General features: G+C 38.0%; 1 protein-coding gene and 1 pseudogene across 1 annotated transcript; both read right to left on the bottom strand.

Annotated features, from left to right (window-relative positions):
- Positions 1-3,483: 3,483 nt before the first annotated feature.
- LOC131030438 (probable receptor-like protein kinase At1g49730) lies at positions 3,484-4,752 on the bottom strand. Its single transcript, XM_057961274.1, has one exon. The coding sequence runs from the start codon at positions 4,750-4,752 to the stop codon at positions 3,484-3,486; it is 1,269 nt and encodes a 422-aa protein (XP_057817257.1).
- Positions 4,753-12,249: 7,497 nt separating this feature from the next.
- LOC131030439 (probable receptor-like protein kinase At1g49730) lies at positions 12,250-13,518 on the bottom strand (annotated as a pseudogene).
- Positions 13,519-26,934: the final 13,416 nt, after the last annotated feature.

Here is a 26,934-nt window from a genome sequence, read left to right as displayed (position 1 = left end):
CTACTATCAATAGAGATAGGTATACCCCCATATTTCTCCAGATTAGAGAGAGAGGTATTGAAATCGCCCAGTAGAACCCATTTCTCATTAGGGAAGAGCAATCTAGCATGGAAAATAGAAGACCAGAGGGATTTCCTAGAAGATCTCCCATTAGGAGCATAGATGTTGGAAATAACCCAAGAGGTTCCATCTTTAAGATTAAAGAATCTAGTAGCAATGTGATTAGGAGAAGAGAGAACCACCTTACCACTTAGCAAGCCTGAGTTCCAAAGGGTGGAAATACTGCTTGAAGCACCATCTGCATCCATAGAGTGAACACCACAATCTCCTAATATCGCCAGCTTAATTTTTTCTACTTTTCTACTAGGCATTTTTTGTTTCTTGGACAAGGAAAATATTAGGTTTATGATCTCTGACTAGGTTGGATAGTAGGTCATGCTTGTGGGGGTGATTTAAATCCCTTATATTTTAAGAGATGACTTTCATTTAGCATGAGAGGGGGATCCCATCTCCATTTCTGGTAACATTTTTTGGGCTCCGTCTGCAATGGCAACCCGAATCTGCCTATCTCTGTTAACTGCATTGGGTGGTCTCCCCACCCCACTTGATTCTGACCCACAACCCACTTTTTGTCTATTTCTGGTTAAGAACCCCTCTGAGTCATAGTCAGGGCATCCATCTTCTCCAAGAGTGGAAAGTCATTCCTCTTCCTCCATTCTTTCTTCAGCTTAGCCAGACACTGCCTGGCCCAATGACCCACTTTTTTACGATGGAAACATGCGAAGGGGATGGATTCATACTCCACTTTCTACACCCATTTCCCAATCTTGGAGAAAAGATCTATCTTAGAAGGTAGGTTTGTAGACTATTTGACATTGACACATAGTCTGGCATAAACCAGATGCCTTTTAGCTGTAGTTATTGGGTCAACTAAGATTAGCTCACCAAAGTAGGCAGCAATACCCGCAAATATTTCTTCTCCCCAGAAATCCATGGGTAAACCTAACAGTTTGACCCAGATAGGGGCTTCATTACATTCCCAATCTTTGGGATTAAAACCTGGTTCCCACTTTTTAAGGGTCAGCGAAGCTTTGCCTAGCATCCAAGGACCTCCCACCAAGATAGAATGAAAGTCTTCTTCACAAGCAAATGAAAAGGAGAAGAAGCCACCAACCATAGCCACAACATCAGTTTGACCTTTACCTTTCCATTTCCTAGCCACCCACGATCTAACAACCTCAATATTCAGGCATGGTCCAATAAATTTTCCAAACAAGACTAAAAGCATGTGAGCCATATTCTGGTCAAAAATACAATCTAGTATAGAGATGGAGCAAGCACCATAATCCCGATCCACTTTATGCAGTACCGACAAAATGGGCTTGTTGTTCACCAAAAGTGATAACCCAAGAACACCTGCAAATCTTTCTATGAAATGGCCAATTTCAGTCTACAAAACACATCAGGGCTTGGACAACATAACATAGGACCCTAATTGATCCTCCTGCACTTCAGGTTCTGCTAGACCTAGGGGGGGACACCCTTTTGATGCATTGAATACAACACTTACAGACACATAACTGCATCAACATTAAGCAGATAGATCATTTCACAAGCTCAACATATTAGGAAACATTACAGATTGGCTAGATCTGTATAGACAATAGGATGAAATAGAGCTTGGAAAGAATGGAACACACACCCCTAAACACAAAGGGAAATAGATTTATCTTTTAAAATGTTGATCTGAAACCATCCCCAAACTTGCAAGACCAGTGCCTTGTTCATTGGGCAACAGAGTCACAGACATAACTACAAATATGAATCATAGATGCAAGCTTATTTTCCTTAAACAAGATATTCATGCATCAATACCTTATATTAATGCACTATTTGATTCATTCACAATTTTATCAGATCTGGAAATATATTTCATCATTTATGATTGACTACAGAGTTTAAAACCTTCCTTGAAGGATACCTATAAACAATCACACAATTTCTTTGAAATTGACAAATCTTATCCTCCTTGAGGATTCAATTCATAATAATGAAATACTTACACAGAGACAATACTATGAGGAATTTACTCATGCTTGACACAAGCAAGTCCTGCAACTAAAATCATATTTACAACATTGCCCTGCAATCTCTATACCCTGAAGCAAACCAAAAGAAATTACAAATTTTGGTCATGACATTCAGAAATGGAAGCCATTAAATCTGGAGCATTTCTCCAAATTTCTGGAACCCTTACAACTGAGAAGAATGGGGAATAAAAAGAGGAGGGAAGAAAAACAAATTCACAACTGAAAATTGCCAAGTGTCTCTCCTCTCTAACTGAATTTTGTTCCCGTGGAAACTGCTTCTAAAATATCCCACATTTGTCCAAATTAACTTCCTAATCATATTCCTCGCTCCGAGAGCTTTCCGAAAATATATAACACTTTATACCTTGGCCAAAAATTGAATACTGGGCAAATTAATTCCCCGATGTGCTCAAACATTTAAATTTTTCATTTATTAATATAGTCTAAACTATATAATAAACAATTTCAATTTTAAATTTTTCATCTCCAAATGTGCTCTGACGTCTTGCCACGTGGCGGGGTCTGATTGGCTAATGGGGTCTACTGGGTGCCACCTGGGATGACACCTCATCTTTTGCCACTTGTCGGCCACGTCACCACCACTGGGCTGCTTACTTGTATGCCACGTCATCGCCACTGGGTGCCACCTCACCGGGACTCGCTTGTTGGAGCACTAACTGTACCCGCCACCTACGTGCCACGTGGACGACTCTCGTTCACTCTCGCTATTTCGTGGGGTTTAAACTTCGTGCATCGTCCTTCGCGAAATAGCGCGAGCTGTTGATCTCTCTCGAATATGCTCGCTCGTTAACCCGGCTGTCGTCTGCAAAATTTCGCCTGTCTGCCTCGAGAAATGTGCCTTCATGAAGTCAACTTGGTTTTCATCCAGTCAATTCTTCCTTCACCTCAGGAAGCGTGCCTACGTATGGGCCCGCCTTGGGCGCCCATGGGCACCTTGTGTCAAAAGCCTTTCAGGCTTAGACATTATGCTACTCTGTGTTTTTGGATATAAACATTAAAAATAACCACCTCCCAGTGCATGTGGGATAAAACGTTATGCTTGGGATTCCGATTTTGAAGCAATTTTTGAATTTTAATGGTGTTTTACTTTGCATTTGCTTGAAGTTTATGATGATCTTTCTTCTAAACCACGTCATACTGGGATAAATTATCAACACAAGGCACTTAGAGGATGCTGGAGTTTCTGACACTTGTTCTTTGAATGTTCATGTCATCACCAGAAAGCTTCAACGCTGCCCTGGTTGCTTCATTTGGGAGGGCACATGAGGAGAAAAAGGAAGTTGCAATGTTGATTGCTTGAAAACCTTAACAAAAAACCTCCTCCCCAATCCATGCGAAGGATCTGGAACTGCAGCCCCTTTCTATGCTTCTTTTAGGGATCCCGGTTCCTCCGAAAAGATCCAGGTGAGGTACAGTCGAGGAGAAAACTTTTGCTACAATAAGATTGGGAAGTATTCGGAGAAGAGTCCATGCACCTGACTTCACCACTAAAGTCGTTTCCATCTGTAAATGGCTCCATTTGTATCTTCCTCTTGTTTCTGTGAATGGCTTTGGATTCATCATCTTTATCTTCATCTTCTTCTAGAGCTATCAATGCAGAGTTTGGACACGTAATGTCTAGTCTATCATACAGAAGTTGGAGAACATGCCTTATAGAAGGTCGTGATTTGCCCTCCCTTTGTGTACACATTCTTACAATGTTGACAAGACACTGGAGTTCTTCATAATCATATATATTTTCCAGATTAGGATCCACCATCCGAGATAAGTTAGAATCTTCCAAAATGAATTTTTGGGCCCATTCCACCAGGTTCTTGTTCTCTTCAACTGCTGGTCTAGCAGTGATAATTTCAAGCAGCAACACACCGAAACTACATACATCGCTCTTTTCTGTTGATTCCTGGGTAACAAGGTATTCTGGGTCCATATATCCTGGAGTCCCGCGAACATCTATATTAATTGGCTCAAATTTACTAGCACCACTTCGCGAAGCATGAGCAAGGCCAAAATCAGATACCTTTGCAACGAAATTCTCATCCAACAAAATGTTACTGGATTTGATGTCTCTGTGACATAAAGGAGGATCACAGTAAAAATGCAGATACTCCACAGCTGCAGCCACATTTATCACAATTTTAAGTCTGATCCGCCAGCTCAATGGAGCTTTTGTGGGAGCATGAAGATGCTCTTTTAAACTTCCATTTTCCATGTATTCATAGATAAGGAACCTTTCATGTCGCTCTGCACAAAATCCCACCAGCGTGACCAGATGGCGATGATGTAACCGACCCAATAATTCCATCTCTTTACAGAACTCATCTTGTTGAGCAATCGTGTTCATCCGCTTCACAGCAGCAACAAGACCATCATTGAATCGAGCTTTATAAACGATGCCAAATCCACCCCTGCCGATAATTGTACTGAAATCATCAGTTGCCTTTCTTATCTCCTTGCGGCTAAAGCGTTTAAAGTTGGATGATGGGCCATTTCTCCAATCATGCAATTTATCACATGTATTCAATGCCAGAGTTTTATTCCAATGAGATGGATTAGTATCCTTAGATTTCTTCAACTCTTTTCTTTTTGAAAGTAAGGCTATTATATGGATCCCCCATTTCTCCATCGCTTGTAACCTCACCATGTCTAACAGCATCAATCGAATCAATCAAGATATTAATTAGAATATCTACACCATATCTTTTAATAGCCAAAGACACTTCCTCTCCAGCATACCCCATTTCCAATAAGCGGGTTTTGAGATTAATTTCCTTTTTAGTACTAGCTTCTCCTAGGGAGATTGGGGTTTCATTCCTCCATAGATAACATTTTCTGGGAGGTTGGACATACATCACACATCCAAAAGCCTTAGAGATGGAACCATGTCTTCCTTAAACTTATATAGAGTTTGACATAGATGACGTATTCCTCTTGCATGAACTTTTATCATCTTCTCTTTTAGCAATGAAGGGCTATCACGTATGGCATGAGACTGAAAACAACCAGCCATGAAGTTTGAGCTTTGTAGCATTATGACCATTGCATCTTTGTTGGGGCAGACACTTGACCCATTTTCAAGTTGCGCCTCGCTCCCAAAACAATGCATATCATATTTAGAAAGAAAGCTTGAGTGATAGTGCCATATCATTCCTTCAAACTACTTCAGCAATCCCAACTTTATTGCTCCCAAAATCAGACACAGTGATACATTGGTAAATTTGATATCTCTCTGAATTTTTCTTCGGTTTGAAACTGGAATGCAAGATATGCACCATCAATCTATTAATGACAAATAAATTGAAGTCACCTCTCACCATCCCACTGGCGAATTGCAGTCGAGCCAGGTCGGACCCGAGGTGAGTCCGACCAAAAAATTTTTTGTTTTCATGCCACTGACCCCTGGAATGCTTCACGGACCTCAAACATACCTCTGGAAATGGTCGGCATCATTTTCAGACCATAAAATTGCATTTTACATCCTTCAGGCAATTACGCCACAATTTTTGCATTTAATTGCGATGACGTAATTTTCAAACCTGTCAAAACACCTTTTTGGAGCTCGCCGTCTGACAGGCGTGTACTCTGATATACAAGGATGAATTGTACCAAACGGTTTTTCAGGATGATTCCCGAGCGAAGAGGTATTATTTTCTGAAAATGCCCAACTGGCTTTGTCGACACTGCGGGCTTGATGAAATCAATGTCCTGGCAACACATGACGCCTTTCTCAAAAATATCAAACGACTTCCGTGGGTCCTCAAATTCGGAACATAGGTACCTTTAAGTACATATTAATTCTTTGAATTCTCAGTTCAATCACCAGACTGACAGGATGCAAATGACATGCACACAAAAATGGCAACATTAACTGATCTAACACTGGAGTGCGGTAACTGAAAATGATGGCAAAATGAGCTCTTTTGAAAACCGATCAAACGGATTGATAGAGCCTTGAAATTTGAAACGTAACTCATCATTTATACCAAAATCAGCCCAGAACAAACATTATGGCATGACGCTTACTGAGGCAAGTTTTACACTTATGCGAAACAGGGCTCCGACTAGCTGTCGAAACAGGGACTTGCCAAAAACACACAAACTGCAAATGGAATCGGCTTCAAAAACTGAGCAAATGGATTCATTAAGACTTGAAAATTTGCAAGCTCACTCACATTTATACATATAATTGAATCCACTTTTAATTTCTTCATGACGATCAACAGGGTAAAAGATGTAATCGCTCAAAGTAGGCTACTCAATAAAATCTGCATTTGTGCCTAAAATGCACTTCCAGCTCACCCCTCAAAATGGGTACCTCGTAAACTTATCCAAATTGAATTCTGAAAGTTGCACATCACTGAATAGGCCAAATGAAAGGTGTGGGGCATGAATCCCGAGCCTTACCCTCTGAAAATCAACCGGCTCTACTCTGCCCTCTTGCAAACTAAGCCATTCAAACTGACTTATTTAGGTGCCTTTCCAACATACTGAGAAAATTTTTGAAATGGGCCTACAAGATTTGACTCAATTTTAAATACTCCCAACAGTGGCTCTGACTGGGGATGGTTGATTGCGAGATCAACACAAGAATCCAGATATCTTTAGTTAAGCAGACCACCCAAAAATGGGTCATTCTTCTCTCAATTCTTCTCTTCTCAAAATAGGGCTTCCTTATTCTACCCAAACAGCAGGGCACTTTATTGAAAACCACACAACTGAAGCAAAGCGACTGTACAAGAGATACAAACATGCTTAAAACTGAATACAAGCTGCTCAATCAATCTTAGCATTTACCTCTGTCAAAAATCTGATTTTCATCGCTTGATACCATGATCCAAACAAAGGCACCCTCCAGTAACAACTGAGCATAGCTCTTAAAATCCACCTCTCTTGTCTCATTACTGAAACAGCTAGTGTGCTTACCCTTTATCTGATTCTGAACTTTGTAATCACACACTATTTCAACACAATTAAAACCATGAGGCAACTCACCATAAGGGTTTTCCCTCAAGTTGCAATACACTTTACTATCCCGATCAATTCTAACATTTGCAAGGACATGGTCATGCTGAACTTTAAAAGTAAAACATTCATTTTCAACATTGTAAAACTCATCAGCACATACCTTATTATCATTTAAATCAATAGAATGAGGGATACTACAAACCAACTGATGCAAACAAGGAACATGAATATTACAATCCGGATGTGATACTCCACTATGCTGATCACACCTCACACTATCCTTACTTATCCAATCGAAAACCTCCGCATTCTCAACATCCCGTTCATGAAAAAGAATGCATACCTCTGGCTGAAGCAAATCCTCAGCTAAATCTTCTTCATCCAGACTTATGTCTACCTGAAACACTTCCATTTGTGGTCTAAAAAAGTCATAACATAACCCATGCCTTTTGTCTTCATCATGAAGTAAATTCTTACAACCCATGCTACTGCTGTTCGAAACTACATCGGCATTACAAATTTCTTCTGCACAAGGGGAAACTTCATCATTCTCATCAATGAAATCAGCCCCATGGATATTTGTATCAAAAGCAAAGAACTCCAAATCCGTTTCAAGCGTATTATCAACATTCACATCCTCATCATGGTATTTGAAATTCTGAAAGCATTCAAGTCTGGGTTCATTTAAATATGAAAATAGAACATTACCAGCACTGTCACATACATTCTTATCTTCAAAAACACTTTCATTTTCAGATTCATAACTAAGGTACATAATTTGATTTTCTATTACATCATCTTCACAAGATGAATAATAAGAATTCTTATAACCACTTTCAGCTGAATAACTGGCATTCATTTGCTGATCAAAAGAAAGTGAAACACTTGTGCCAAGATCGTTCTCATCCTGAAATTGATCTTCATTGTTCACTTGCATACCTTCAGAGTGCTGGGAATAAAACTCATTATCCTCATAATCAGCAATACCACCCCACTCTGAAACACATTCATCACTGTGTATACTTGCACTGAACACATTATCAACATTGTTCACAATTTCATTTTCAGATTTATCAGACTTAACCAAAATCTGATTTTCATCATAATTCACAACTTCACTTACATAATCAACAACATTTGGTAATCTTTCAGTATTTGGTATTTGAACATCAAATACATCAGCAACATTTAAAGATAAATGGTCATCATTACCATAATTTTCATTATTGTTAACCTTAGCAGATGCATGATTAACTTGATAATTTGCAGTCACATAGTCAGCATAACCGGTATACAGATCAAATGGTACATATCCTTTGCATATATCAATCTTCGCATCAGCATTATCACAACATTGCACACTAATCATTCCATCATCACTGTGAGAAGAGACCAACACTAACAGTGGCGGATCTTGACTCTCATTCAAATTTGAAGCACATGCATCAACAAGACCATTCAGAATTGCGGAGCTGGATGTACCTGAACAAGGAATGATTGGTTGAGCTTCACATGGTATTTCGCCATTGAAGGCATTTTGATAAGAAACTATAGCAGACACAGATCTCTTGGCTATCCTGAATTTCAAATTATTTTCAATGTCCCTAGCTGTGTTAAAGGCTTCATACAAAGTCTTAGGTTCTTTGTTCCTCAATAGGAAACCCATCTTCTTATCAAAAGAACTCATATAAATATCCAGACATACCATATCATCAAACTTATACTTTCTGGAAATTTTAGCCAATGCTTGTGAAAATCTGATGTTGAATGTTGGTACCAATTCATCTTTCCTGATTTGTATATAAGTGAATTCTTTCAATGAGTCAGAATCACTCACCTTCTCATCGAATTGCTCCATGAAATCTGAAATCAATTCTTCCCATGAGGTAATAGAATTCACTGGTAAAAAAGAGAACCAATCTCTTGCATCCTCTTTCAATGATTGAATAAACAGTTTCATGCATACATCTTCTTGGCAAATTTCAAACTCTCCTATCAAATTTGAAAATCTTTTAACATGTTGACATGCTGATTCTGATTTCTTCCCACTGAAAATTGGCAAATAGCTTCTAATTTCTATGGGTATAGGATTTGGGTAACCCAGAATATCTCTGAAATTTAGAGCAGCATAATGGTTCATGATGAAACTTCTCCTATTATATGGTTGTTCTGGTTTACTAGGCATGGCTTTATGTGGAAATACACAAAACTGAAAAACTTCACTATTCATTTTTCTTACTTCCACAAATGATTATACACTCTGGAATAAAAAACATCAAGCAAGTATCCTTATACTGATCTATTCCTTAACATTGCTTGACATAAAGTTCTTCCACATTTGCACACTACGGAGGATAACATACACTGAATATTTTAGCAGCATAAATATGCAAATGGATTTTGAAATTCTCTCTTTCCCTCTAAACTAGTGCTGTTCACTAAATGGGAAAACTACATTATACATTCAACCTTTAAGAAGAGATGTCTTGCATTTAAATCCTCTGAAAATACCTGGATATTTGCAGCTATAAAACTTGTAGATCGGAAGATTTACTTCAGCTTTGGCACGGTCTTTTATCACAGAGTTGCCACCTCTTGCACAGAGGATATTTTGAACAGCAGAGCACCATTCAACACATATTCAAATTCTTTGTTTCTCTTTCAATCTCGCTGCAATAAACACTCTTCCAGGCTATTTAACACTGGTATGAACCACAGAGTCGCCACCCAATAAGGAATTGGGAAAAATTTCACACATAGCTGAGAGAACTTACAACTTTGAACAAATACAATTTACTGTTACTCCTTCATAAACTATGACATGATACACATATCATTATGCAGATCCAGAACAAGGAGCATTTTCTAACTCATAAATTCACTTTCACACTCTATGCATACACAATGGATAGACTAACTAGATGAATTTTGGCAGTTTCCATTCTCACTTCCCCAGCAGAGTCGCCATTTTTCTTGTGGTGACTCAGATGGGATAATCTCAACCTTATATGAATTAATTCTTTCTTAACCAGAGGCTCTTGACAGTTCATTTAGTCCCCAGCAGAGTCGCCATTTTTGTTGTTCACCAAAAGTGATAACCCAAGAACACCTGCAAATCTTTCTATGAAATGGCCAATTTCAGTCTACAAAACACATCAGGGCTTGGACAACATAACATAGGACCCTAATTGATCCTCCTGCACTTCAGGTTCTGCTAGACCTAGGGGGGGACACCCTTTTGATGCATTGAATACAACAATTACAAACACATAATTGAATCAACATTAAGCAGTTAGATCATTTCACAAGCTCAACATATTAGGAAACATTACAGATTGGCTAGATCTGTATAGACAATAGGATGAAATAGAGCTTGGAAAGAATGGAACACACACCCCTAAACACAAAGGGAAATAGATTTATCTTTTAAAATGTTGATCTGAAACCATCCCCAAACTTGCAAGACCAGTGCCTTGTTCATTGGGCAACAGAGTCACAGACATAACTACAAATATGAATCATAGATGCAAGCTTATTTTCCTTAAACAAGATATTCATGCATCAATACCTTATATTAATGCACTATTTGATTCATTCACAATTTTATCAGATTTGGAAATATATTTCATCATTTATGATTGACTATAGAGTTTAAAACCTTCCTTGAAGGATACCTATAAACAATCACACAATTTCTTTGAAATTGACAAATCTTATCCTCCTTGAGGATTCAATTCATAATAGTGAAATACTTACACAGAGACAATACTATGAGGAATTTACTCATGCCTGACACAAGCAAGTCCTGCAACTAAAATCATATTTACAACATTGCCCTGCAATCTCTATACCCTGAAGCAAACCAAAAGCAATTACAAATTTTGGTCATGACATTCAGAAATGGAAGCCATTAAATCTGGAGCATTTCTCCAAATTTCTGGAACCCTTACAACTGAGAAGAATGGGGAATAAAAAGAGGAGGGAAGAAAAACAAATTCACAACTGAAAATTGCCAAGTGTCTCTCCTCTCTAACTGAATTTTGTTCCCGTGGAAACTGCTTCTAAAATATCCCACATTTGTCCAACTTAACTTCATAATCAGATTCCTCGCTCCGAGAGCTTTCCGAAAATATATAACACTTTATACCTTGGCCAAAAATTGAATCCTGGACGAATTAATTCCCCGATGTGCTCAAACATTTAAATTTTTCATTTATTAATATAGTCTAAACTATATAATAAACAATTTCAATTTTAAATTTTTCATCTCCAAATGTGCTCTGACGTCTTGCCACATGGTGGGGTTTGATTGGCTAATGGGGTCTACTGGGCGCCACCTGGGATGACACCTCATCTTTTGCCACTTGTCGGCCACGTCACCACCACTGGGCTGCTTACTTGTATGCCACATCATCGCCACTGGGTGCCACCTCACCGGGACTCGCTTGCTGGAGCACTGACTGTACCCGCCACCTACGTGCCACGTGGACGGCTCTCGTTCACTCTTGCTATTTCGTGGGGTTTAAACTTTGTGCATCTTCCTTCGCGAAATAGCGCGAGCCGTTGATCTCTCTCGAATATGCTCGCTCGTTAACCTGACCGTCGTCTACAAAATTTTGCCTGTTTGCCTCGGGAAACATGCCTACGTGAAGTCCACTTGGTTTTCGTCCAGTCAATTCTTCCTTCGCCTCGGGAAGCGTACCTACGTATGGGCCCGCCTTGGGCGCCCATGGGCACCTTGTGTCAAAAGCCTTTCAGGCTTAGACATTATGCTACTCTGCGTTTTTGGATATAAACATTAAAAATAACCACCTCCCAGTGCATGTGGGATAAAACGTTATGCCTGGGATTCCGATTTTGAAGCAATTTCTGAATTTTAATGGTGTTTTACTTTGCATTTGCTTGAAGTTTATGATGATCTTTCTTCTAAACCACGTCATACTAGGATAAATTATCAACACAAGGCACTTAGAGGATGCTGGAGTTTGTGACACTTGTTCTTTGAATGTTCATGTCATCACCAGAAAGCTTCAACGCTGCCCTGGTTGCTTCATTTGGGAGGGCACATGAGGAGAAAAAGGAAGTTGCAATGTTGATTGCTTGAAAACCTTAACAAAAAACCTCCTCCCCAATCCATGCGAAGGATCTGGAACTGCAGCCCCTTTCTATGCTTCTTTTAGGGATCCCGGTTCCTCCGAAAAGATCCAGGCGAGGTACAGTCGAGGAGAAAACTTTTGCTACAATAAGATTGGGAAGTATTCGGAGAAGAGTCCATGCACCTGACGTCACCACTAAAGTCGTTTACATCTGTAAATGGCTCTATTTGTATCCTCCTCTTGTTTCTGTGAATGGCTTTGGATTCATCATCTTTATCTTCATCTTCTTCTAGAGCTATCAATGCAGAGTTTGGACACGTAATGTCTAGTCTATCATACAGAAGTTGGAGAACATTCCTTATAGAAGGTCGTGATTTGCCCTCCCTTTGTGTACACATTCTTACAATGTTGACAAGACACTGGAGTTCTTCATAATCATATATATTTTCCAGATTAGGATCCACCATCCGAGATAAGTTAGAATCTTCCAAAATGAATTTTTGGGCCCATTCCACCAGGTTCTTGTTCTCTTCAACTGCTGGTCTAGCAGTGATAATTTCAAGCAGCAACACACTGAAACTACATACATCGCTCTTTTCTGTTGATTCCTAGGTAACAAGGTATTCTGGGTCCATATATCCTGGAGTCCCGCGAACATCTGTATTAATTGGCTCAAATTTACTAGCACCACTTCGCGAAGCATGAGCAAGGCCAAAATCAGATACCTTTGCAACGAAATTCTCATCCAACAAAATGTTACTGGATTTGATGTCTCTGTGACATAAAGGAGGATCACAGTAAAAATGCAGATACTCCACAGCTGCAGCCACATTTATCACAATTTTAAGTCTGATCCGCCAGCTCAATGGAGCTTTTGTGGGAGCATGAAGATGCTCTTTTAAACTTCCGTTTTCCATGTATTCATAGATAAGGAACCTTTCATGTCACTCTGCACAGAATCCCACCAGCGTGACCAGATGGCGATGATGTAACCAACCCAATAATTCCATCTCTTTATAGAACACATCTTGTTGAGCAATCGTGTTCATCCGCTTCACAGCAACAACAAGCCCATCATTGAATCGAGCTTTATAAACAATGCCAAATCCACCCCTACCGATAATTGTACTGAAATCATCAGTTGCCTTTCTTATCTCCTTGCGGCTAAAGCGTTTAAAGTTGGATGATGGGCCATTTCTCCAATCGTGCAATTTATCATATGTATTCAATGCCAGAGTTTTATTCCAATGAGATGGATTAGTATCCTTAGATTTCTTCAACTCTTTTCTTTTTGAAAGTAAGGCTATTATATGGATCCCCCATTTCTCCATCGCTTGTAACCTCACCATGTCTAACAGCATCAATCGAATCAATCAAGATATTAATTGGAATATCTACACCATATCTTTTAACAGCCAAAGACACTTCCTCTCCAGCATACCCCATTTCCAATAAGCGGGTTTTGAGATTAATTTCCTTTTTAGTACTAGCTTCTCCTAGGGAGATTGGGGTTTCAGTCCTCCATAGATAACATTTTCTGGGAGGTTGGACATACATCACACATCCAAAAGCCTTAGAGATGGAACCATGTCTTCCTTAAACTTATATAGAGTTTGACATAGATGACGTATTCCTCTTGCATGAACTTTTATCATCTTCTCTTTTAGCAATGAAGGGCTATCACGTATGGCATGAGATCGAAAACAACGAGCCATGAAGTTTGAGCATTGCAGCATTATGACCATTGCATCTTTGTTGGGGCGGACACTTGACCCATTTTCAAGTTGCGCCTCACTCCCAAAACAATGCATATCATATTTAGAAAGAAAGCTTGAGTGATAGTGCCATATCATTCCTTCAAACTACTTCAGCAATCCCAACTTTATTGCTCCCAAAATCAGACACAGTGATACATTGGTAAATTTGATATCTCTCTGAATTTTTCTTCGGTTTAAAACTGGAATGCAAGATACGCACCATCAATCTATTAATGACAAATAAATTGAAGTCACCTCTCACCATCCCACTGGCGAATTGTAGTCAAGCCAAGTCGGACCCGAGGTGAGTCCGACCAAAAAAAATTTTTGTTTTCATGCCACTGACCCTTGGAATGCTTCACGGACCTCAAACATACCTCTGGAAATGGTCGGCATCATTTTCGGATCATAAAATTGCATTTTACATCCTTCAGGCAATTACGCCACAATTTTTGCATTTAATCGCGATGACGTAATTTTCAAACCTGTCAAAACACCTTTTTGGAGCTCGCCGTCTGACAGGCGTGTACTCTGATATACAAGGATGAATTGTACCAAATGGTTTTTCAGGACGATTCCCGAGCGAAGAGGTATTATTTTCCGAAAATGCCCAACTGGCTTTGTCGACACTGCGGGCTTGATGAAATCAATGTCCTGGCAACACATGACGCCTTTCTCAAAAATATCAAACGACTTCCGTGGGTCCTCAAATTCGGAACATAGGTACCTTTAAGTACATATTAATTCTTTGAATTCTCAGTTCAATCACCAGACTGACAGGATGCAAATGACATGCACACAAAAATGGCAACATTAACTGATCTAACACTGGAGTGCGGTAACTGAAAATGATGGCAAAATGAGCTCTTTTGAAAACCGATCAAACGGATTGATAGAGCCTTGAAATTTGAAACGTAACTCATCATTTATACCAACATCAGCCCAGAACAAACATTATGGCATGATGCTTACTGAGGTAAGTTTTACACTTATGCGAAACAGGGCTCCGACTAGCTGTCGAAACAGGGACTTGCCAAAAACACACAAACTGCAAACGGAATCGGCTTCAAAAACTGAGCAAATGGATTCGTTAAGACTTGAAAATTTGCAAGCTCACTCACATTTATACATAGAATTGAATCCACTTTGAATTTCTTCATGATGATCAACAGGGCAAAAGACGTAATCGCTCAAAGTAGGCTACTCAATAAAATCTGCATTTGTGCCTAAAATGCACTTCCAGCTCACCCCTCAAAATGGGTACCTCGTAAACTTATCCAAATTGAATTCTGAAAGTTGCACATCACTAAATAGGCCAAATGAAAGGTGTGGGGCATGAATCCCGAGCCTTACCCTCTGAAAAGCAACCGGCTCTACTCTGCCCTCTCGCAAACTAAGCCATTCAAACTGACTTATTTAGGTGCCTTTCCGACATACTGAGCAAAATTTTGAAATAGGCCTACAAGATTTGACTCAATTTTAAATACTCCCAACAGGGCTTACCGTTAAGTTTTGTTGCAAACAACAAGGCACATTTCTTGTTGCATTCCACAAAGGGAATCTTATTACTGGGGCCCTTAATCTAACTAGATTTGTCAGAAGTTCTAGATTTTCCATTGGCATTATTCATAATGGTACTGCCATCCCATGTATCATTTGAGGCCCCATCCAAAGGATCAGGGGCCGATTTAGTGGGGTGAGTCATGGGGGAACCCCTTGGGCTCCCAGAACCAGCATCATGCGAATTCAAACCTAAACCTATTCCCACGTGAACTCATTCATTTTCCTCTTAGTGTTTCATAATTTAGACCTTCTTTAATTGATTCGATAATGGGAATAAGAGTGGGAGTTGCTGAAACACCGATTTTTTCAAAAAAAATAAATAAATTTGTAATTAGATCCAAAGTGGTATAAAATATACATCTAGTAGACAATTTCAATTGGAAAAGTTGTGGCCTATATATAAGATAGCTATAATTAATCCCTATGGACCATATGTTTGACTAGAATTAATTTTTAGGTAGAATTACTTAACTTCATTTGTGTTGATAAGTTGACCTAAAACATGACATAATTTTGTGATTTTACCCTATATTATGGTTACACTAGTCCCAGTATCAGTAACATGTTTTAGTATCAACTATTTTGGTATGTCTCATGGTTTGGAATTCTTGGTATGTGTAATCTATATTTTGGAGTTTGGAGATGTTATAGGTCAGTATCTATGGGTTCGGATGACCATGTCCCATTCTGGTAATTAAGGTATATGCATTGATGAATTAATTATGTGGAGGGAAGCATGTAGATCTTGTGAGTGCTAACTTGGTTATGTTTGAGGCTTTGTTGGATAAGGTGTTGGGCTTGGTCGACACACTATCTCATGTATGTGTCCTTTGGTATATATATAGAAACATGGAAGCATGGTGAATGTGTATATGAAGTATGAACCTTCGTGTATGAAGTATGAAGGTGTGTGTGTATGCAAAAGAGACATAGTAGCGAATATAGTAGAAGACTGTGAAGTGAGAGTTGCAGATAGTGAAGGCAGTTGGTGCAGAGTCAAAGTGTTGTTGGTATTGCAGTATTGCAGTAGGCCTTCATCGGGCTTATGAGATCTTTGACCGGATATGCTGTAAAGGTTGAGAAAATTAGTCTAACCTTAATCTTGGAACTGATGTCATGCATTTGGAGATGCAATCCTCTTTAGTTCAACCATTTCTGTTGCAATGAGCATTCCGGTAGTTAGCCATCTTTTGTATCTTTGTATTGAGTAGTCCAACAGTGAGCCATTTTTGTAATCTAGCAGTGAGCCACCCATTAGGGAGCATTTCTGTTGTTTAACACTATCTAATTAGTTATATTTTCCAGAGTTAATAGTCTTCATGGTTTTTACCATTTGTGTTTTCCACATATAAAATCCGATGTTCCTTTTGTGGATGTGATTTTCATGTTTATCCTACTTTTGTTGTTTCATGTGTATTTGGTTAGTTTGATCAGAAAATTGAAGTTCGGTAAAAGTTATAATATATGTGGGAATATTGATTCACCTCCCCTCTCAGTATTCCAGTCCCTTCAACCAATCCAACACTACTTTAAAATAAATTGACCCTACTTTCCCCTAATTAACGTTCCAAACCTATTCGGCATGCCCATTGCACACCAAAAGTGTGATTTCTAGTATATTAACTTTAAAATAAATAAAATTAAACTAAGTAATTCAAAAGTTAAACAATAATTCAAATAATAATTTAAAATAAAATAAGAAGATATATACAACAAAATTATCTATTTTGAGTAAATAGAATAACTCTTTAGTAATTAAAATAATTAGTAAGTAAATAGAAACTAAACAAATGATTTTAAAATAAAGCAATATGTTTCTAACATAAATAAAATAACTTAAGATTGATATTTAATAGGTTTTTAATAGATATATTTAAGAATCTTAGACTAGTAAACATAGCAATTATAATATAAATTATATTAATTGATTTTTAAAAGTATTAGGTGGTTTTACATATATTTCTTTAAAAAAGAATCATTGTACATTTATCTTCAATTTTCAAATTTTATAAATATTTTTATCAAAAAAATTCTTTTGATATAAATCATACATATTGTAGTGAAATGGTAATTTACATCATAAAAGAAAATTATAAAAATACACGCATTCTAAATTTCACTATTACACAACCCTACTTTTCTCAATGATTAATTTTGACATTAGAGATATTAGCTTTTATTTTATTTCGTAATTCCCCACCCTCACTCTAATCCACATGGGACTTTCTTCAGATTTACACAAACATATATTTTTAGCATCTCAAGACATGGCATTGCTCCATCCTTTAATTCTAAAAACTCCACTAACACTTAAAAATTGATTATTGTTTGATTATTGTTAAAAAAAAATGCACTGTGGGAATCCCCAAATTTCCCAAACCCTTTAGGCAAAAGCCTTGCACTTTATAGTAACCCCCTAAATCCAACTTTATTAAGTTGACCATCTTTTCTAGTGCTGGATATTCAACACAATGGCAACTTAGTAACTCCAATTGCATTAAATTTGAGAAGCCACATATCCAATTTGGCACTGCAAACTGAAATAGGGAAAGGTATTCAAGATCCTTCATAGCTAACATTTTCTTTGATAGAGGTGGAGGATTACTTCCATCCCCAATATGGTTTTCTATTGTTAGATTATGCATCTTCACCAATGTGGCAAGGATCCCATCTTCTATACTTTTTCAATTCAGTCTCATGGCGAATATTATGCACACTTCACGGAGGTTGACGAAATTGACAAAATGCTCCAACTTTAAGAATTCATTCTCTTCTAGAGATAGTTTGTTATCACTATCTAATTTGAGCACATGTAAAGACAAAAGCTTTGATATTCCCTTTGACCTGGATTTCTCACTGCCTTCACATATATCAAGATGTTCTAGACAATTAAGTTCTCCAATCCACTTAGGGAATTGTTCCAAATGCTAACAATAAGAAATGTCAAGGAAGCAGAGACTTTTATTACTTTTTACACTTTCTGGTATCTCAGTAATTTTTGTCCCCCTTAAATTCAAAACTCTAAGGAGCTTTAAATCTCCAACACATGTGGGCAATGCTGAGATTCCAATGCCACTCAAGTCAAGTATGGACAATACTATCTCACCTTTAAGAAAGATTGGTGGAATATTTTGAATGCCCATATTTTGTGAAAATGATAAGAGTGCAAAGACATGATGCAAAATATGCCCTATTTGTTGGCATTACACCTACATCATAATCGCTTATGCTTCTCTTGCCCATTAAAATTCTATGATACCTCCTACCCATTTCTACAATGGGACCTTTCTTCAACACTTCCTCCACACTAAATTCACATTGACTTTATTTTGATATTCTAATTGTCGTGCTCTATGAGAAATGTGATACCTACAGCTGCAACACAAAACACTCAATATATCATTACAAGAATGGTTATCAAATCATAAGAAAAAGAAATATAAAACCATGACAAAGCGATCTATCACCTCCTAAGAGATGCGAGTATGGATTTTCTTTCAGATCTGGATAAGCAATCCCAGTGACTTGACTACACCTAGATGGACGATTTCAAATGATAATGATATGCAAAGATGAGATTGATTATGCTAGATTAATCCAAGAGACTAATTAAGCTAAATGATATGCATGATTTAAGTTATGAATAAGATTTATTAAGGTACACGATTCAACAATTATGCTAGAAAATGATCAAATTAAACTAAATCTAAGATACAATTGCTACAATAATGCTCAAATGATATGCTAGAATGGATATGCCTATAGTAACAATGCATAAGATGAAAATGAGATGGGATCCTTAATGCTCCGAAATGGGGGATATTTATAGGATTTCCAAGGCCAGGGGTGGGGTGGCAGGAATCAATGGTCAAGATTGAGTTTGAAGATATCAAGGGTGAAATTGGAGGAGGTTGGAGAAGAAGTTGTAGGAAGAGACACTTGTCATCTCTGTGGTGACAAGTGTCAAGGAGCTTTGCTCATAAAATGGCAAGTGTCCAAGAGAGGAGACATGTGGCCAAAGTTCCATGTTTCTCAAGAAGAAAATATCCACACCATAGGAGGTTAGGATAAGGAGGTTAGAATGTGCAAGATAGGATAGGGTTAGGCAAACCCAAGGTTAGGTGGAATGAGTTAGGTTAGAGGGATGGTTAGGTTAGGTGGTTAGAAGTTAGGAGGCGTGTGGGTAATTTGAATTTAAAAATTCAAATGATAGGAAAAGACCAATTAATTCTCAACAACTCATAAATTGATTTGTTTTAATTAATTAGGGGATTAGAAGAATTAATTGAAGATGGGGGGAGGATTAATTAATTTGAATTAATTAATCAAAGGGGATTATTGAAATGAACCTATTAAGTAAATCCTTAAATTTATTAATAAGTAGATAAAAGGGGGAATTTAACTAGATTGCTTAATGAATTCAATTAAAATAGTAAGGGGGATTAATTAAATAATTTCTTATTTAATTAATTATCTTTAGACCATTTTTTAGGTGTATACATTTTGGTCCTCTTTGAAGCGAGGTGTGATGACACATTGATTGAAAGAATAATCTCATTTTGATGATGATACTGGTTCGATAGGATGCCCCAGCTATTGATTGATAAATTTCGATACGATGATGCCCCCTCGGGAGATCAATTGAGATAATTGATCTTTGGAGTGTTTGGATTTTTGCGAAATTGATATCTCAATTAGAAATTATTTGATTTCTACAACTGTGGTTGATGAAAATGCGAGTTCTACGATCACGGTGATGTAGTTCTTGATTATTGATAAAACTTGATTGATTAGATTGATAAGATTGAGATTCAGTCTAGTTTCAGGAATGACACCTCCTATATAAGACAAAGATGATCAAAGCATCTAGTTTCAGGAATGATATATCCTATATAAGACATGATCATCTAACGTCTAGTTTCAAGAAAGATACATCTTGTATAAGACATGATAAAATAGATGATATGTGATCGATTGATAGAATTGATAAGATTGACTAGATAAAGAACTGACAATTTGTTGATATCAAGTTGTGGGAAGATTTAGATATACTGATGTTGGTTCTGTTGAGGGCAGAGATATAAGATTTTCGTTGAGTAGATAATATCTGGATAGAGATGAGTCATCATTCTGATTGCATATACACTTATGATGATACCTTGATGATTCCTGCAATAGATATAACCTTGGATAAAATGAGTCTGCAAGATCCCATGCAAGAATGAAATGCAAGCTAAATGCAAATGAGATGCAATGCGATGACCGGATTAGTCATTGGGTTATTGCATTTTGTCATCATTGAGCTTTTTAAAATGTGGGAAGTGAGTGAAAACATTAATGGTATAATTAAACCATGATGACCTGAGCACTGCTTTCCTAGATTTTGATATGGCAAGTTAGCACAAGCATCAAGGTATAATTGAACCGAGATGACCTGAGTGTTGCTTGCGTAAAACAGGCAGTATTAATCATTTCAATACACAAATCAGAAATTTCTTCGATGATACTCCAATGATCATGTCTTGAGACAAATTTGTACGTATTAATGAATAATTTATAGACAACAAACAAGAAAAATATCATGTTCCTTCCTTGTTTCTTTAGTCAAAGACATCCTGGAGTCACTCAGACATCATGATAGCAAAAATCAAGATAGAAAAGTTCAACAAGCATGTTAAAATCATTATCCAAAAGGTATCATCCATGTGTTTAGACTGACTTTGTGATAGTTTGATGGTTGATAATTTGATCTCGTGTTCAATGTTGGATATGTCTCAGTTTTCGCTTGATAAGAGTTGTCTAACTATTGTTCTACCTATTTGATTAAGATCAAAATGATCAAGAATTTTGCCCCTAGCTAAGTGCAGGATTTTGCCCCAAGCCTAGAAACAATTTCATTATGATATACGCAATGATCCAAAGCATGGCAAGAAGCCACCCGGGAAGCCTGTATATGTACAAAGGCTTTATTATGCATATGAACAATGTTGATAGAGAATAATGCAAGCAGAATGATGCATGAACTAATAGATGGAAGAGAAAGCCAACAGATAGTGCCTATTTGCCAGGTTTTCACCATCTGTTTTTATTGCACTTTTTCTCATAGAATTTTTTTTTTTAATTTTTCTGCTTTTTCACTTTTTTTATTTTTTTTCTTTTTTATAGTTTTTGGATTTTTCTGCTTTTTCACTATTTTGGGATTTTTCTTCTTTTTCGCTGTTTTTGGATTTTTCTGTTTTTTTTCAGTTTTTTTGGATTTTTCTGCTTTTTCACTATTTTTGGATTTTTCTTCTTTTTCAGACATAAAACTTCTTTAGATGCATGCTATTGATGGGTTCTTCAAGCTGATCTCCATCCTGTGTTGATAGCTAATATGCTCCTGACCCAAATACTACTGTAACCACAAACGGACCTAACCAGTTTGGTTCAAACTTTCCTTTCTTTTCTCAATCTGCCTGGTTGCGTGGATTTTCTTTTGGTTTGACCTTTTGATTATAACTCTAGCACATTCTTTGTTGATATACCTTTAAATGATCAAAGGCATTTTGTCTTCGTTCGTGGATCAATTCTAACTCTTGGAGTCTAGATACTCATTGTTCTTCATCTGGAATGAGACCTTTTAATGATACTCATAGAGAAGGTATCTCTACTTCTATTAGCAGTATTGCTTCTGATCCATAAACAAGAGAGAAAGGTGTGGCACCTATTGGCATGTGGATATTGGTCTGGTAGGCCCATAAAGCAGGGTTTAATTGAATATGCCAATCTCGTCCAGCATCATTTACTATCTTTTTGAGGATTTTCAAAATAGTTTTGTTTGATGCTTCTGCTTGCCCATTCCCTTGTGGATAGTAGGGTGTGGAAAATCTGTGTTGGATCTTGAATTTCTCACATAGCTCTTGTACATCCCAAATCTTGAATGGTCGCCCATTATCAGTGATAATGGTCATGGGTATTTTGTAGTGACAGATGATGTAGTTCAAGATAAATGCAGCAATTTGTTTTCCTGTGATATTTATGAGAGGTACTACCTCAATCTCTTTTGTGATATATTATGTAGCTACAAGGATGAATTTGTGACCATTAGATGAAGAAGGATTTATTTTTCCTACTAGATTAAGACCCCATTGACAGAAAGGCCAAGATGTTGCTAAAGCATGAAGTTCTTATGTCAGTGCATGAATCAAATTCCCATGTATCTGACATTGTTTGCATGTTCTAGCTATCTGAAAAGAATCTCATTCCATAGTTGGCCAATAATATTCCAAGCGTATGAGTTTTTTCTAAAGGGTAAGACCACTTGAATGAGTGCCACAAATACCGTTATGGACTTCATGTAAGGTCTTCTCTGATTCTGCTTGTTCGAGACATCTTAAATAGTACCATCTAGACCTCGTTTAAACAAGGTATCCACGACGATAGTATAATGAGAGGATTGGTGAGGGTATGTGCAAGATCATGGTGTACCAAAACAGGCCCTTAAGTGGCAATGAAATTTCAGAAAATCAGAGTTATGCAACTTGACATGAAAATTTGAATAAGTTGTGAACATTATTTTTAAAATATGTAAGAAGAGAATATATAGAAAATTGAATGTAGTTTCTAAGCTACTAGTTGTTTTTAAAAAAAAAAAAATCCTATTTGATGAAAATTTTGAATTTCAAGGCAGTGGTACTAAAATTTTAGGAAAAAAATAAGAAGTAGATGTATGTCTAACCACCCTAATCACAATCAAATCATAATATTTTTTTATAATATTTATAATATAAGTATTAGACTCATGTTTGGATGTGAAACATATTTTTTTTTAATTTTTTATAAAGTAAATAATTATTTATGAAGCTTTTACTACAACTTTCTAGAAATTCAGAAACTCCTACGTTTGACCACCTTAACTTGGTCAAAACCTTATGAAATTTAATTTTTTTTAATTTTTCCCTATAGTAGATGAAGCATGAGATGTGATGCATGTTTTGGATTCAAAAAATGTTATACCGTTTGAAAGTTATGAGTGTTTTTCAATCAGGACTATTGTCAGAATTCAATTAGAAAATAAATAGTAATTATTTATTAAAGTCAAAATAAGACAAGCCTTATATTGTTGGAAAGTTCGGAATGTCCTTAAAAAACCCTTTTCGTTTTATCAATTTTAGCTACAAAAAAAGTCATCAGCCACCAGTGTAAAGTCTGGAAAATCAAGGAATACTGAAAAACACGTTTTTTCAGCTGACTTTCCAGGCTTGTCACTTCCAAGCCAAATACCAAAGCATTCCCTAGCCAAAATTTGAAATTTAAAAATTTGATTACAAAAATCGAATATCCGATTTTAATAAGTAAATTTTCTAACTAAATTGTCTTGTAATTTATCTAATGTTTATTAATATGTTAATATATTAATTTATAAATAAATTAGTATATGATATTAGGGAGAGGGAGAGGGAGAGGGAGAGGGAGTCGGGGGGGGGGGGGGGGGGGGAGAGAGAGAGAGAGAGAGAGAGAGAGAGGGAGGGAGGGAGGGAGAGGAGGGAAGAGAGAGAGATAAATAAATTAGCAGAGAGAGAGAGAGAGATTAGGGGGGAGAGAGAGAGAGAGAGAGAGAGAGAGAGAGAGAGAGAGAGAGAGAGAGAGAGAGAGAGAGATGGGGAGGGGGAAGGGAGAGAGAAATAGAGAGAGATTAGAGGAGAGATAGATAGATGGAGAGATTAGGGGAGAGGGATAGAGAGAGATTAGGGGAGAGAGAGAGAGATTAGGGGAGAGGGGAAGAGAGAGAGATTAAGACACCATAGGACCCAAAGTGACCCAATATGGTGTCATAATGGGTCGTATGGTGTCCTAAGGGGTCATAAGGGTTCATGGGACATCATATGACCCCTAAGGACAACATACGACCCTTTATGGCACCATATGCTATCATTAGGGGTCATATGGTGTCCATAGGTGTCATATGGTGTCCTAGGACACCATATGACCCCTTAAGACACCAAATTGTGTCTTTATGGGTCATATGGTATCCTAAGGGGTCGTAGGACACAATATGACCCCTTATGACACAATATGACACAAAGTGACCCAATATGGTCTCATTAGGGGTCATATGGTGTCCTAAGGGGTCATATGATGTCTTAAAGGGGTCATATGACACAATATGACCCATAACGACCAAATATGGTGTCTTAAGGGGTCATATGGTGTCCTAAGGGGTTGTAGGACACCATAAGACCGCTTATTGTACCATATGGTGTCGTTAGGGGTCATATGGTGTCCTAAGGGGTTGTACGACATAATATGACCCGTTAGGACACCATAGGACCCAATGTGACCCAATATGGTGTCATAACAGGTCATATGGTGTCCTAAGGGATCATAAGGGTTCATGGGACCATATGACCCCTAAGTACAACATAATACCCCTTATGACACCATATGGTGTTGCTAGGTGTCATATGGTGTCATCAGGGGTCATATGGTGTCCATAAGGGTCATATGGTTTCCTAGGACACCATATGACTCCTTAAGACACCAAATTGTGTCGTTATGGGCCATATGGTGTCCTAAGGGGTTGTAGGACACAATATGACCCCTTAGGACATGATATGACCCAAACTGACCCAATATGGTGTAATTAGGGGTCATATGGTGTCCTACAGGGTCATATGATGTCTTAAAGGGGTCATATGACACAATATGACCCATTCGGACACAATATGACCCATAACAACCAAATATGGTGTCTTAACTAGTCATATGGTGTCTTAAGGGGTCATATGGTGTCCTAAGGGTTCTTACGACATCATAGGACCCCTTTCAACACCATATGGTTTCATTAGGAGTCATATGGTGTCATATGGGGTCATAGGACATAATATGACCCCTTAGGACACCAGAGGACCCAAAGTGACCCAATATGGTGTCATAACGGATCATATGGTGTCTGAAGGGATAATAAGGGTTCATGGGACACCATATGACCCCTAAAGACAACATAAGACCCCTTATGACACCATATGGTGTCGTTAGAGGTCATATGGTGTCCATAGGGGTCATATGTGTCCCCTTAAGACACCAAATTGTGTCATTGTGGGTCATATGATGTCCTAAGGGGTCGTACAACAAAATATGACCCCTTAGGACACATTATGACCCAAAGCGACCCAATCCGGTGTCATTAGGGGTCATATGGTGTCCTAAGGGGTCATATGATGTCTTAAATGGGTCATATGACATAATATGACCTACTAGGATACAATATGACCCATAACGACCAAATATGGTGTCTTAAGGGGTTGTATGGTGTCCTAAGGGGTTGTAGGACACCATATGACCCCTATGGACACCATCGGACTCCTTATGACAACATATGGTGTCGTTAGGGATCATATGGTGTCCTAAGGGGTCATAGGACATAATATGACTGCTTAGGATACCATAGGATGCAAAGCAACCCAATATTGTATCATGACGGGTTGTATGGTGTCCTAAGGGGTCATAAGGGTGAATGGGACACCATATGACCCCTAAGGGCAATATATGACCCCTAATGATGCCATATGGTGTTGTTAGGGGTTATATGGTGTCCATAGGCATCATATGGTGTCCTAGGGCACCATATGACCCTTTAAGACACCAAATTGTGTCGTTATGGGTTATATGGTGTCCTAAGGGGTCTTTGGACACCATCAAACCCCTTATGACACCATATGGTTTTGTTAGGGATCATATGGTGTCCTAAGGGGTCGTAGGACATAATATGACCCCTTAGGACACCATAGGACCCAAATCAACTCAATATGGGGTCATAACGGATCGTATGGTATCCTAAGGGCTCATAAGGATTCATGGGACACCATATGACCCCTAAGGACAACATAAGACCCCTTATGACACCATATGGTGTGGTTAGGGGTCATACGATGTCCATAGGGGTCATATGGTGTCCCAGGACATGATATGACCCCTTAAGACACCAAATTGTGTTGTTATGGGTCATATGGTGTCCTAAGGGGTCATAGGACACAATATGACCCCTTAGGACACACTATGACCCAAAGAAACCCAATATGGTGTCATTAGGGGTCATATGGTGTCCTAAGGGGTCATATGATGTCTTAAAGGGGTCATATGACACAATATGACCCATTAGGACACAATATGATCCATAACGACCAAATATGGTGTCTTAAGGGGTCATATAGTGTCTTAAGGGGTCATATGGTGTCCTAAGGGGTCATAGGACACCATAGGACCTAGTGTCATAAGGGGTCATATGTTGTCCTAGGAAACCATATGACATCTCTCTCTCTCTCTCTCTCTCTCTCCCCTAATCTCTCTCTCTCCCTCTCCTCCTCTCTCTCTCTCTCCCTCTCTCCCTCTCCTTCTCTCTCTCTCTAAAATTTAATCAGATATCTGATTTCTACCATTGCCATTAATGTGGCAGTTGAGTAAAAA

This window comes from Cryptomeria japonica, chromosome 7 (genome assembly GCF_030272615.1).
Source record: "Cryptomeria japonica chromosome 7, Sugi_1.0, whole genome shotgun sequence".
Taxonomy (NCBI): Eukaryota; Viridiplantae; Streptophyta; class Pinopsida; order Cupressales; family Cupressaceae; genus Cryptomeria; species Cryptomeria japonica.
The sequence above is the reverse complement of the archived record's forward strand: the minus strand, read 5'-3'. Positions and strand labels throughout refer to the sequence as shown.

Coding starts and splice junctions, on each gene's coding strand:
- LOC131030438 (XM_057961274.1), bottom strand. CDS start 4,752: ATGGTGAGGTTACAAGCGATGGAGAAATGGGGGATCCATATAATAGCC.